Source organism: Hemiscyllium ocellatum, chromosome 1, assembly GCF_020745735.1.
Source record: "Hemiscyllium ocellatum isolate sHemOce1 chromosome 1, sHemOce1.pat.X.cur, whole genome shotgun sequence".
Lineage (NCBI taxonomy): Eukaryota > Metazoa > Chordata > Chondrichthyes > Orectolobiformes > Hemiscylliidae > Hemiscyllium > Hemiscyllium ocellatum.
This window is the reverse complement of record NC_083401.1, coordinates 129,810,044-129,822,216: the sequence shown is the minus strand read 5'-3', so window position 1 is coordinate 129,822,216 and position 12,173 is coordinate 129,810,044. Positions and strand designations below refer to the sequence as shown.

The following is a 12,173-nucleotide window of genomic DNA, read 5'->3' as shown; positions in this document are numbered from 1 at the left end:
GTGTGATAAATCAACTAGTACAACCAAGGCAAAAAGAAAGTAAGATGAGTAATTATAAACATACTGTGGGAGGAAGGGACAGAGACTATAATCCCAGGGTAAACCACAAAAATATGGTCAGAAGTTAGTGTCTTTAACCTTTTATTATTTCTGTATCTGAAAATATGTGGCTTTTGAAACAAATTAGGATGTATTGAGAATGGAAAAGAAATGAATAAGTACGACTCAGGAGTCACTGCAAAGGCACAGTTACAGGACGACAGATTGCAATCTGAATCTTGAAGGATTCATCACATTTAGGAAGGACACAGTACTAGCAAAAGGCGGAGTTTTACAAATGTTAATTAATGATAATAGCACATAGAAGGGGATGTACGCTGCCTCGTGCTCCCACGAGGAGGTTGAACAGTTCATCAACTTTACTAACACCTTCCATCCCGACCTCAAATTCACCTGGACTGTCTCAGACTCCTCCCTCCCCTTCCTAGACCTTTCCATTTCTATCTCGGGCGACCGACTCAACAGACATCTATTATAAACCGACTGACTCCCACAGCTACCTGGACTACACCTCCTCCCACCCTGCCCCCTGTAAAAACGCCATCCCATATTCCCAATTCCTTCGTCTCCGCCGCATCTGCTCCCAGGAGGACCAATTCCAACACCGCACAGCCCAGATGGCCTCCTTCTTCAAGGACCGCAGATTCCCCCCAGACGTGATCGACGATGCCCTCCACCGCATCTCCTCCACTTCCCGCTCCTCCGCCCTTGAGCCCCGCTCCTCCAACCGCCACCAAGACAGAACCCCACTGGTTCTCACCTACCACCCCACCAACCTCCGCATACAACGTATCATCCGCCGCCATTTCCGCCACCTCCAAACGGACCCCACCACCAAGGATATATTTCCCTCCCCTCCCCTATCAGCGTTCCGCAAGGACCACTCCCTTCGTGACTCCCTCGTCAGATCCACACCCCCCACCAACCCAACCTCCACCCCCGGCACCTTCCCCTGCAACCGCAGGAAATGTAAAACTTGCGCCCACACCTCCACACTCACTTCCCTCCAAGGCCCCAAGGGATCCTTCCATATCCACCACAAGTTCACCTGTACCTCCACACACATCATCTATTGCATCCGCTGCACCCGATGTGGCCTCCTCTATATTGGTGAGACAGGCCGCTTACTTGCGGAACGCTTCAGAGAACACCTCCGGGCCGCCCGAACCAACCAACCCAATCACCCCATGGCTCAACACTTTAACTCTCCCTCCCACTCCACCGAGGACATGCAGGTCCTTGGACTCCTCCACCGGCAGAACACAACTACACGACGGCTGGAGGAGGAGCGCCTCATCTTCCACTTGGGAATCCTCCAACCACAAGGGATGAATTCAGATTTCTCCAGTTTCCTCATTTCCCCTCCCCCCACCTTGTCTCAGTCGGTTCCCTCAACTCAGCACCGCCCTCCTAACCTGCAATCCTCTTCCTGACCTCTCCGCCCCCACCCCACTCCGGCCTATCACCCTCACCTTGACCTCCTTCCACCTATCCCACCTCCATCGCCCCTCCCCCTAGTCCCTCCTCCCTACCTTTTATCTTAGCCTGCTTGGCTCTCTCTCTCTTATTCCTGATGAAGGGCTTATGCTCGAAACATCGAATTCTCTATTCCTGGGATGCTGCCTGGCCTGCTGTGCTTTGACCAGCAACACATTTGCAGCATAGAAGGGGATGACCTAACTTTATGATATTAGGATGTAGAAACATTTGGGTAGAGATTGAAGTTAATAAAAGCAAAAGATCACCTTTGGGAGACATACATAGGCCTCCTAATAGAAACCAAACAGTAGCTTAGAGCACAAAGGAATAATGTGATATATAGAGCAGCAAGAGGACCACAATGGCAGTTGCTACTTAGAATGTTTAAGCCCAGAATTTCAGCTCATTACCCACTTGGAATTCTGAACCCCCAATTAGGGAAACTCTGCTCTAGCAAATACAAGCAGCATCCCAGAAAAAAGTGACAAATCAGGAAATTAAAGTGAAGAAGAAACTCAAGAAAATTACAATTACCGAGGAGGCACAGAGTAAATTTCTGGAGCTGTGGTTTGACAAAGGCCCTACTACTAAGGATTTGACCCCAGAGTCTCAAAAGAAATGGCTGGTGATGTGGTGGTTTCTGAAATCCTTCCGATTCAGGGAAATTCCTGTCAGAGAGTATGACAGCAAATGTTTAACTCTTTCATTCCAGAAGGAAACGAGAGAGAAAGCAGAAAACTATAGGCCATTTAGCTTGACATCGGTCATAGAGGAAATGTTAGAAGATAACATTAAAAAGGTACAGCAGAGCACTTATAAAAATTAAGGTAAGGCAAGGGGTTTACAGTAAAGGAACCCCAAGGGGGAAGTGGCCATAACAGAACAAACTGACCCTGCAGATTGAGAAGGAGAAGCTGGAAAGATTTAGTTGGTATTACAATTGAGTAAAAGGTAACTACAATTGAGGGAGGAGCTGGCCAGATTTAATTGGAAGGGGAGCCTGACAGGGAAGATAGTGCAGCAATAATGGCAAGATTTCTGGGAGTAATTCAGGAAGTGTAGTGAAGGCAGGCTCAATTAAGGCATTTAAGATGGCATTAGATTAATAAAGTAGGAACATTGTGCTGGGTCACAGCCAAATGACAGGAGATTGGCACTAACTCTCATGCTCAGACAGTTGGTGGAGATATAATCAGCCCAGTGGCCCTCCTCTGCCCCATAACGATGTATCTTCAAACTAATAAATTGCTGGGCCAGATGAAATGCGTCTAGGCTGCTCAGAAAAGCAAGGGAGTAAATGAGGTTCTGACAACAATTTGCCAACTCTGTCTGGTGACAGCTGTGCTGGCAAACTGGGGCCAAACATTGTAACGGTGTTTAGAGAAAAAAAAAGGAGGATAAGTTGGAATGAGAAACAACAGTTTTGAAGTTTGGCAAGTTATTGGCCTGTTTGTTTCCAACACTAATTTTCATTTTGAAAAGGTGAATAATCAAGGACAGTCAACATGGATTTACTAAGAGAAGATAATGACGGTCTAAACTGCTTGAATTTTTTTGATAATGTAACGAGGATAGTAGATGAGGCAAGTACATTTGGATTTAGTCTGTTTGTATTTCAGGAAAGCACTTGACAAGGTCCCACATGGTAAATTTGTCAGGTAATTAAGTGTCAACAGTTACCATGGCACAGTGGTAACATCCCTACCTGAGTCGAGTCACCCAGGTTCAACCTCCCACCAGCTCTGCAAATGTGTCATAACATTTCTAATAGGTTGATGAGGAAAGGTCTCCAAGGGAAAGTGGCAAGTTGGATCCAAGTGACAGGCAGCAATGCTAATGAAGACATAATTAACTGAAAGGATGTTTCAAATAGGATTTGTCAGGTGTCAGGTCTGGGTTCCTTCCTGTTCAAAGGATAAATCACTGATACAGAATTAAAGGTACAAGTCATGTAGTTGATAATGAGGACAGACACTGTAGTCTGCATGGAGACTCAAGACTGGGCTGTAGTGCCAGTGCCACTGCATCACCTCTGAACCAGAAGATCTGGGTTTGGGCCATGCCCCAGAGGTGTGTCACAGTTCAGAAATGCTGAGAACTGACAATGCTGATGGGCAGAAAAAGTGGCAACTTTAATTCAACCTGGTGATGTTCAAGGTATGTAATTTTGGAAGACAAACAACATGAGTAGTTGGACACCGAGAAATGTACAGGATTACAGATATACAGACATCTATTGATATTAGTTTGCTGTAGGTCTGCAGTTGACCAATATAACTTCAGTAAGAAAACCCCCATTTGGTCACTGGAGCTTCCTCCACCATTTAATAGAATCATGGTTGAGCTAATTATAACCTTAAATCCTCATTCTCATAAACTTTCACCACCTTAACAAGAATTTACTCATCCGTCTTAAAAATATTCAAAGACAAGAGCCAATGAGCAAAAAATGGCAGATGGGGTTCAGTCTGGATAAATGCGAGGTATTGCATTTTGGTGCAACAACAAGGGTAGGGCTTATACAATTATTGGTTGGACCGTGGGTGGTGTTGTAGAACAGAGGGACCGGGGGGGGGCGGGGAAACAGGTACATAATTACTTGAACTTTGCATCACATATAGACAGTGTGGTTAAAAAGGCATTTAGCACACTTGCCTTTATTGCTTAGTCCTTAGACTATAAGTATTGGGAAGCAGGTTGAGGTTGTACAGGACACTGGTGAAACCTCTTCTAGAATACACTGTATATAGTTCCGGTCACCCAATTAGAGGAAGGATATTATTAAGCTGGAGGGGATGCAGAAGAGATGTACCAGGATGTTGTGGATATGGATGGTTTGGGTTATAAACAAAGGCTGAACAAGCTGGGACTTTTTCACTGGAGTATAGGAGGTTGAGAAGCGACCTTTTAGAAGTTTATAAAATAATAAGGGGTATAGGTAGAGTTACTGGTTGTTCTCTTTTCCCTACGATGGGAGATTTCAAGACATGGGGACATATTTTTTAAGTGAGAGCAAAAAGAGATTTTAAGAAGACATGGGGGTAAAGCTTTTTTCCCCCCACAGAGAGTGGTTTGCTTCTGGAATGGACTTCCTGAGGAAGTGGTGGATGCAGATACAATTACATTGTTTAAAAGACATTTGGTTAAGTACATGAATAGGGAAGGGTCAGAGGGATATGGGCCAGGAGCAGGCAGGTGGAACCAGTTTAGTTTGCGATTATGCTCAGCGTGGACTCGTTGGACTGAAGGGTCTGTTTCCATACCATACGTTTACAGAAAGTGTTCCGAAACTTTACAATCCTCAGGGAATTATCTTGTCGTCACTTTTTTAAAAAAAAGATTGACTCCTTATTTTTAAACAGTGAACCCTAGTTCTTGCTTTCCCTGTAAAAGAAAACACTGTCTCCACATATACAGTGTCGAGACTTCTTGTCTATTACAGTATGAGTCTGTAAACCATCTCTCAAATGCTTTTAACATGTTTACATCCTTCTATAAATATGGAAACTAATTTTGGCCACAGAACTCCAGATGTGGTTTTTCAGTGGCCTGTATAACTGAAGCATAATTTCCCTACTTTCTTTATTCAACTCCTCTCGTAATAATCATTAACGTTCTATTAGTTATCAAACATAATAGAATATCCTTTATGGACGTGCTGGTCCTGCCTTTTGCGATTCTTACATTAGAACACCCAAATAAAACCATAGGCGCAGAGATTAGGCCATTCAGGTCATCAGGTTTGCTCCACCATTCAATCAGGACTGATAAGCTTCTCAACCCCATTCTCCCACCTTCTCCCGTTACCTTTGATAACTGTAGTAATTATCCTCAATGACCTGGCCTCCACAGCCTTCTGTGGCAGTGAATTCCATAAATTCACTGCTCTTTGATTGAAGATGTTTCCCCTTATCTCCCTACAAATGGTCTTCCCTTTACTCTAAGGCCGTGCCCTCAGGTCCTGGTCTTTCCTCCCAACGGAAAGATCTTCCCAACATCCACTCTGTCCAGGCCATTCGGTATTCGAAGTTTCAAATAGATTCCCCCCTCATCTTTCCAAACTCCATCGAGTGTAGACCCAGAGTCCTCAGACGTTTCTCATATGTTAAGCTTTTCATTCCTGGGATCATTCTCGTGAAGATCCTCTGAAGATGCTCCAGGCCCAGTACATCCTTCCTGAGATAAGGTGCCCAAAACTACACACAATATTCCAAATGTGGTCTGACCAGAGTCTTATCGATCCTCAGAAGTACATTCCTGCTTTTATATTCAAATCTGCACAAATGAAATGCCAACATTGCATTTGCCTTCCTAACTACTGACTCAAACTGCAAGGTTACCTTGAGAGAATCATGGCCTGAAACTCCCAAGTCTCTTTGCACTTCAGATTTCTGAATTTTCTCCCCACTTAGAAAATTGTCCATGCCTCTATTCTTCCTACCAAAGTGCATAACCTCTCTGCATCTCAGTGCTCCACTTTCACCATTTTCATAACACGCTTCTTTCATCTTTCTGCCAAAATGGACAATTTCACATTTTTCCAAATTATACTCCATTTGCCACATCTTTGTCCACTCACTCAATCTATAACATTTTCACCTCCTTATGTCCTATTCACAACTTAACATCCTACTTATCAGCATCATAAGCAAATCTGTCAATGTTCTGTTCCTTTATCCAGATCATTTATTTAAATTGCAAACAGTTGAGGTCCCAGCAATGATGCTTGCAGCACACCACTTATTACATTTTGTCAACCTGAAAAACAGCCATTTCCACACCACCCTCCCCCACCTAAAGGTAACCAGCGTACTGTATCCTGTGAGCAAGCCAATTGTCTGTCCAAGCCCATATACTCCCCCCCCCCCCCCCACCACAATAAGCTTTCTCTTATAATCCTTTACATGGCACTCTATCATGTGCTTTCTGGAAATCAAAGTACAGAACATCCCCTTTATTCAGAACACGTTACCACTTCAGGGAACTTCAGATTAGTCAAACATAATTTTCTCTTCCCGTAACAATCTGCATGATTACCAAAAGACAGGAGCAGCTTTATACCATTCGGATCAAGTCTGCCCTGCCATTCAAATCAGGGCTTACATATTTTTCAACCCCATTCTCCTGCCTTCTTCCCATAAGCCTTGATCCCCTTAAGATCAGAACCTCTCGGTCTTAAATACATTCAATTATTTGGCTGCCAAAGCCTTCTCCAGCACTCAGTTCCACAGATTAACCATTCTCCAGCTGACAAAATTCCTCTTAATCTCAGTAATAAAGGGTAATCCTTTCACTGAGGCCATGCTGTCAGGTCTAGTCTCTTCTGTCAAGTGGAAACATCTTCTCCATGTTCACCTTGTCCAGGTCTCTCAGTACCCTTAAAAAGTTTTAAATCAGATCTCTCTCACCCTTCAAAACCCCATCAAGTACAGGCCTAGAGTCCTCAACTGCTCCTCAAATGATAAGCCTTTCTTCCCTAGATCATTCTTTTAAACCTCCTCTAGAACCCCTCCAACTCCAGCACATCCTTCCTTAGGATATAATTAAGAATCACAACACCAGGTTAGAGTCCAACAGGTTTACTTGGAGTCCAGCTTCTTCATCAGATGGTGACAGCGCTCCAAAAGCTAGTGCCTCCAATTCAACCTTTTGGGCTATAACCTGGTGTTGTGCGATTTTTAGCTTTGTACACCCCAACCCAACACCAACACCTCCAATGTGAATAATTTGTGGTCCCAGCACTGACCCCTGCACAGCTCCACTAGTCACCAACTGTCATCCTGAAAAAGACCCTTTATCCTCACTCTCTGACAGTCAGCTAATCTTTGATCCAAGTCTGTACCTTGTTCCTAACACCATGGGTTCATACCTTATTCAAGAACGATAGGGCTTGTTAAAGGGTTTCCAAACATATGACATCCACTGGCTCTCTTTTGTATAACTTATCAAACTTGTTCACGAAAATAGTCGCAGGAATGAAAAGCTTAACATGTAAGAAATGTTTGAGGACCCTGGGTCTGTACTCAAAGACATTTAGAAGGATGAGAGGGGATCGAGATGAAACTTACAGAATCTTGACTGGCCTGAACAGAGTGGATGTTAGGAAGCGGTTTCCACTGGTAGAAGAGACTAGGACCTGAAGACACAGACTTAGATAAAGGGAAAATGAGGAGAAATTTCTTCAGCCGGAGAGAAGTGAATCTATGTAATTCACTGAAAGGTTGCAGAGTCCAGGTCATTGAGTATATTCAAGACTGAAAATGTGTTGCTGGAAAAGCGCAGCAGGTCAGGCAGCATCCAAGGAACAGGAAATTCGACGTTTCGGGCATAAGCCCTTCATCAGGAATGAGGAAAGTGTGTCCAGCAGGCTAAGATAAAAGGTAGGGAGGAGGGACTTAGGGGAGGGGCGATGGAGATGCGATAGGTGGAAGGAGGCCAAGGTGAGGGTGATAGGCCGGAGTGGGGTGGGGGCGGAGAGGTCAGGAAGAAGATTGCAGGTAAGAAAGGCGGTGCTGAGTTCGAGGGAATCGACTGAGACAAGGTGGGGGGAGGGGAAATGAGGAAACTGGAGAAATCTGAGTTCATCCCTTGTGGTTGGAGGGTTCCCAAGCCGAAGATGAGGCGATCTTCCTCCAACCGTCATGTTATGATGTTCTGGCGATGGAAGAGTCCAAGGATCTGCATGTCCTTGGTGGAGTGGGAGGAGGAGTTGAAGTGTTGAGCCATGGGGTGGTTAGGTTGGTTGGTCCGGGTGTCCCAGAGGTGTTCTCTGAAGCGTTCCGCAAGTAGGCGGCCTGTCTCCCCAATATAGAGGAGGCCACATCGGGTGCAGTGGATGCAATAGATGATGTGTGTGGAGGCGCAGGTGAATTTGTGGCGGATATGAAAGGATCCCTTGGGGCCTTGGAGAGAAGTAAGGGAGGAGGTGTGGGCGCAAGTTTTGCATTTCTTGCAGTTGCAGGGGAAGATGCCGGGAGTGGAGGTTGGGTTGGTGGGGGTGTGTGGACCTGACGAGGGAGTCACGGAGGGAGTGGTCTTTTCGGAACGCTGATAGGGGAGGGGAGGGAAATATATCCCTGGTGGTGGGGTCCATTTGGAGGTGACGGAAATGACGGCGGATGATACGCTGTATACGGAGGTTGGTGGGGTGGTAGGCAAGAACCAGTGGGGTTCTGTCTTGGTGGCAGTTGGAGGAGCGGGGCTCAAGGGCGGAGGAGCGGGAAGTGGAGGAGATGTGGTGGAGGGCATCGTCGATCACGTCTGGGGGGGAGTCTGCGGTCCTTGAAGAAGGAGGCCATCTGGGCTGTAAGGTATTGGAACCGGTCCTCCTGGGCGCAGATGCGGCGGAGACGAAGGAATTGGGAATATTCAAGACGGAGATAGATCAGCTCTTGAGTATCAAGGAGATCAAGGATTATGGGGAGAACGCAGGAGAATGGGGATGAGAAACTTATAAGCCATGATTGAATGGGAGAGCAGACTTGATAGGTTGAATGATCTAATTTCTGCTCCTGTGTCTTATTACCACCACAAAAGAATTGTAATAGATTTGTCAGACATTATCTTCCCCCAATCCACCCCCCCCCGTAGATTTAGCACCATTTATTTTTCATCTACATTTAACTTACATATATCCCCTCAAACTTCTCCACATTGAAATTCATTCTCCATGCATCCAGTGACTCTACAGATTTATCAATGTCCTTTTGAAGTTGCCATATTGTTTGTACTCAGTTTCAATACATCCCCAAGTTTTCTATCAGCTGCAAATTTGAAATTATCCCTCATGCACCTAGATCTAGATTAGATTAGATTACTTACAGTGTGGAAACAGGCCCTTCGGCCCAACAAGTCCACACCGACTTGCCAAAGCGCAACCCACTACATTTACCCCTTTTACCAAACACTACGGTTCGTATTTAGCATGGCCAATTCACCTATCCTCCACATCTTTGGACTGTAGGAGGAAACCAGAGCACCCGGAGGAAACCCATACAGACACGGGGAGAATGTGCAAACTCCACACAGTCAGTCGCCTGAGTCGGGAATTGAACCCGGGTTCTAGCGCTGTGAGGCAGCAGTGCTAACCACTGTGCCGCCTACAAATCTAGATCATTTCTATGTCTCAAAGCAAGTGTCCTAATACCAACCACAACAAAACTTCTTTCAACTTGAAAATTACTCAATTCAATTTTACACTCATTGCAAAACTCCTACCTACAGCTGAAGAAGCATGTTAAATTTATTGATCAGATGCACCCCTCCATCTGCTAAACTCTAGAAAATACAAGCTGAAAATGCACAGCAGGTCAGGCAGCATCCAAGGAACAGGAGAATCATTCCTGAAGGGCTCATGCCCGAAACATCGATTCTCCTGTTCCTTGGATGCTGCCTGACCTGCTGCGCTTTTCCAGCAACACACTTTCAGCTCTGATCTCCAGCATCTGCAGACCTCACTTTCTCCTCTAGAAAGTGCATGCCAACCTTTCAGCTGCCTGTCCTCAAATTCACGCGGTGACTTTGCCAGGCATGGTCTGCATACTCCTCCCGAGATGGGGAGGTTGGGAGCCTGACCTCCCTTTGCAGCCCTGTTAACCAATGTCCTGTACCGTGTACAGTGTGCTCTCCTCCCCCACCCACCCACTCCACTCCTCCTCCGGTCAGGCTGCAGCCCTCACGCGGTGCCATTGTTCCCAGATCCGGGCCACATTCGAAATCCCCGGCAACTCCGCGCGCCGCCGGGACAGGCGGCCCGAGGACAACACTTGAGGCGGGCAACCACTTGCTGCGGCTTAAACCCAAATGTGATGTCCGCCCCCTCCGGCTCGCAAACTCACCGGAGCTCCCACCGCCCAAACTGAACGCCATAGTGCAGAGCAGCGCGCCGCTCCCTCACGGCATTCTGAGCCGGGTGGAGTGCAAACATCCCCATTTAAACGTTCCGCCGGTCATGTTGCACCCGGAACTTTTTGATCAGGTCACTAAAGTTGTTGTTGAATCATTTCGTTTTGCTGGTGGGATTCGAAAGGGCTGCAGTGAATCAGCAAGCGAGAACCTTGCATCCGCACAGCCCATTGCTTCCTCCTACATTACTGAGTGGGAGATATTGTCACAAAGAAGTCTGGCGTGAGGCGTTTGTATACCTACATCAAGCTTCAGGAGAAACCCATACAGATTTACACTTCCATTGGAAGCAATGGACAGTTATTTCTAAATATATCAAAGTCTTTTGATTTTTATTTACAGGATGGTGAAAGAATAAAAATGCAACCTTCAGCAACTAATCAATTCAGATCACAGTCACGTAAACCTGGCATCACTGTTTCAACAACTGCTGCAACCAACAGGGTACCCCCCCCCCCCCTTCATTGTTCAGTACTTCCCAGGGGCTGAAAAATTACACCATGCTCTTTGTGATCTGCAACACATTATCAATGAGGATGAGCACCTCGCCAAGACCTTCCCCACACCTCCACTACTTGCCTTTAAACAACCGCCAAACCTCAAACAGATCGTTGTTCGTAGCAAACTGCCCGGCTTTCAGGACAACTCCGTACATACCTGTCACGGTGGACACTATAAGACGTGTCAGATTGTGGACATAGATACCACTATTATGTGTGGGAACACCTCCCACCTTGTACATGGCAGGTACTCTTGTGATTCAGCCAACGTTGTCTATCTTATACATTGCAGGCAAGGATGCCCGGAAGCATGGTACATTGGGGAAACCGAGCAAAGGCTATGACAACGGATGAATGGGCACCGCACAACAATCAACTGACAAGAGGGTTCCCTCCCAGTTGGGAACACTTCAGTGAGTAAAAAATGAGGTCTGCAGATGCTGGAGATCACAGCTGCAAATGTGTTGCTGGTCAAAGCACAGCAGGTTAGGCAGCATCTCAGGAATAGAGTGGTCCAGGACATTCAGCCTCAGACCTTCGGGTGACCATCCTCCAAGGTGGACTTCGGGACAGGCAACAGAGAAAAGTGGCAAAGCAGAGGCTAATAGCTAAGTTTGGTACCCAGAGGGAGGGCTTCAACCGGGACCTTGGGTTCATATCACATTACAGGTGATCACAATTGCACTACACACACACACACACACACACACACACATACACACGGACACAGGTACACACAGACGCGCACACAGACACCCACACACACCCTTATAGACACACACACTCCCACACACACTTCCTCACGGACTGAAGACACTCTGCACTCACTACACACACACACACACACTTTCTCACATTCACAACCCCCACCCCAGACAGACACACACACACACACACACACACACACAGACAAAGACCCACATGCACAGATATATTTTGTGGGGTGAATTTGTACTTGCAGAGTTACATTGCACTCTGCTCAAAAACTGCATATATTCATGTAGAACTCTGAGCTCAAAAACTGCATGAATTTATGTAAAACTCTGTATTCTCAAAAGTCTCGTTGAAGATTTGTAGCTCGGGTGTCCGTTGTTGTGGTTCTGTTCGCCGAGCTGGAAGTTTTTGCTGCAAACGTTTCGTTCCCTGGCTAGGGAACATCATCAGTGCTATTGGAGCCTCCTGTGAAGCGCTGCTTTGATGTTTCTTCCGGTATTTATAGTGGTTTGTTCT

General features: G+C 46.1%; 1 protein-coding gene across 3 annotated transcripts in view; it reads right to left on the bottom strand.

Moving 5' to 3' along the window:
• Positions 1–10,449, bottom strand: part of nup54 (nucleoporin 54) — a 67,966-nt gene extending 57,517 nt beyond the window's left edge. For 2 of the 3 annotated variants that reach the window (XM_060831951.1, XM_060831956.1), the window contains exon 1: positions 10,377–10,441. In XM_060831951.1, coding sequence (XP_060687934.1) covers positions 10,377–10,407 — 31 coding nt within the window. In that variant the 5' untranslated portion in view covers positions 10,408–10,441. Of the gene's footprint in view, positions 1–10,376 lie in introns of all 3 variants that reach the window. The other variant, XM_060831963.1, reaches the window with a different exon arrangement.
• Positions 10,450–12,173: the final 1,724 nt, after the last annotated feature.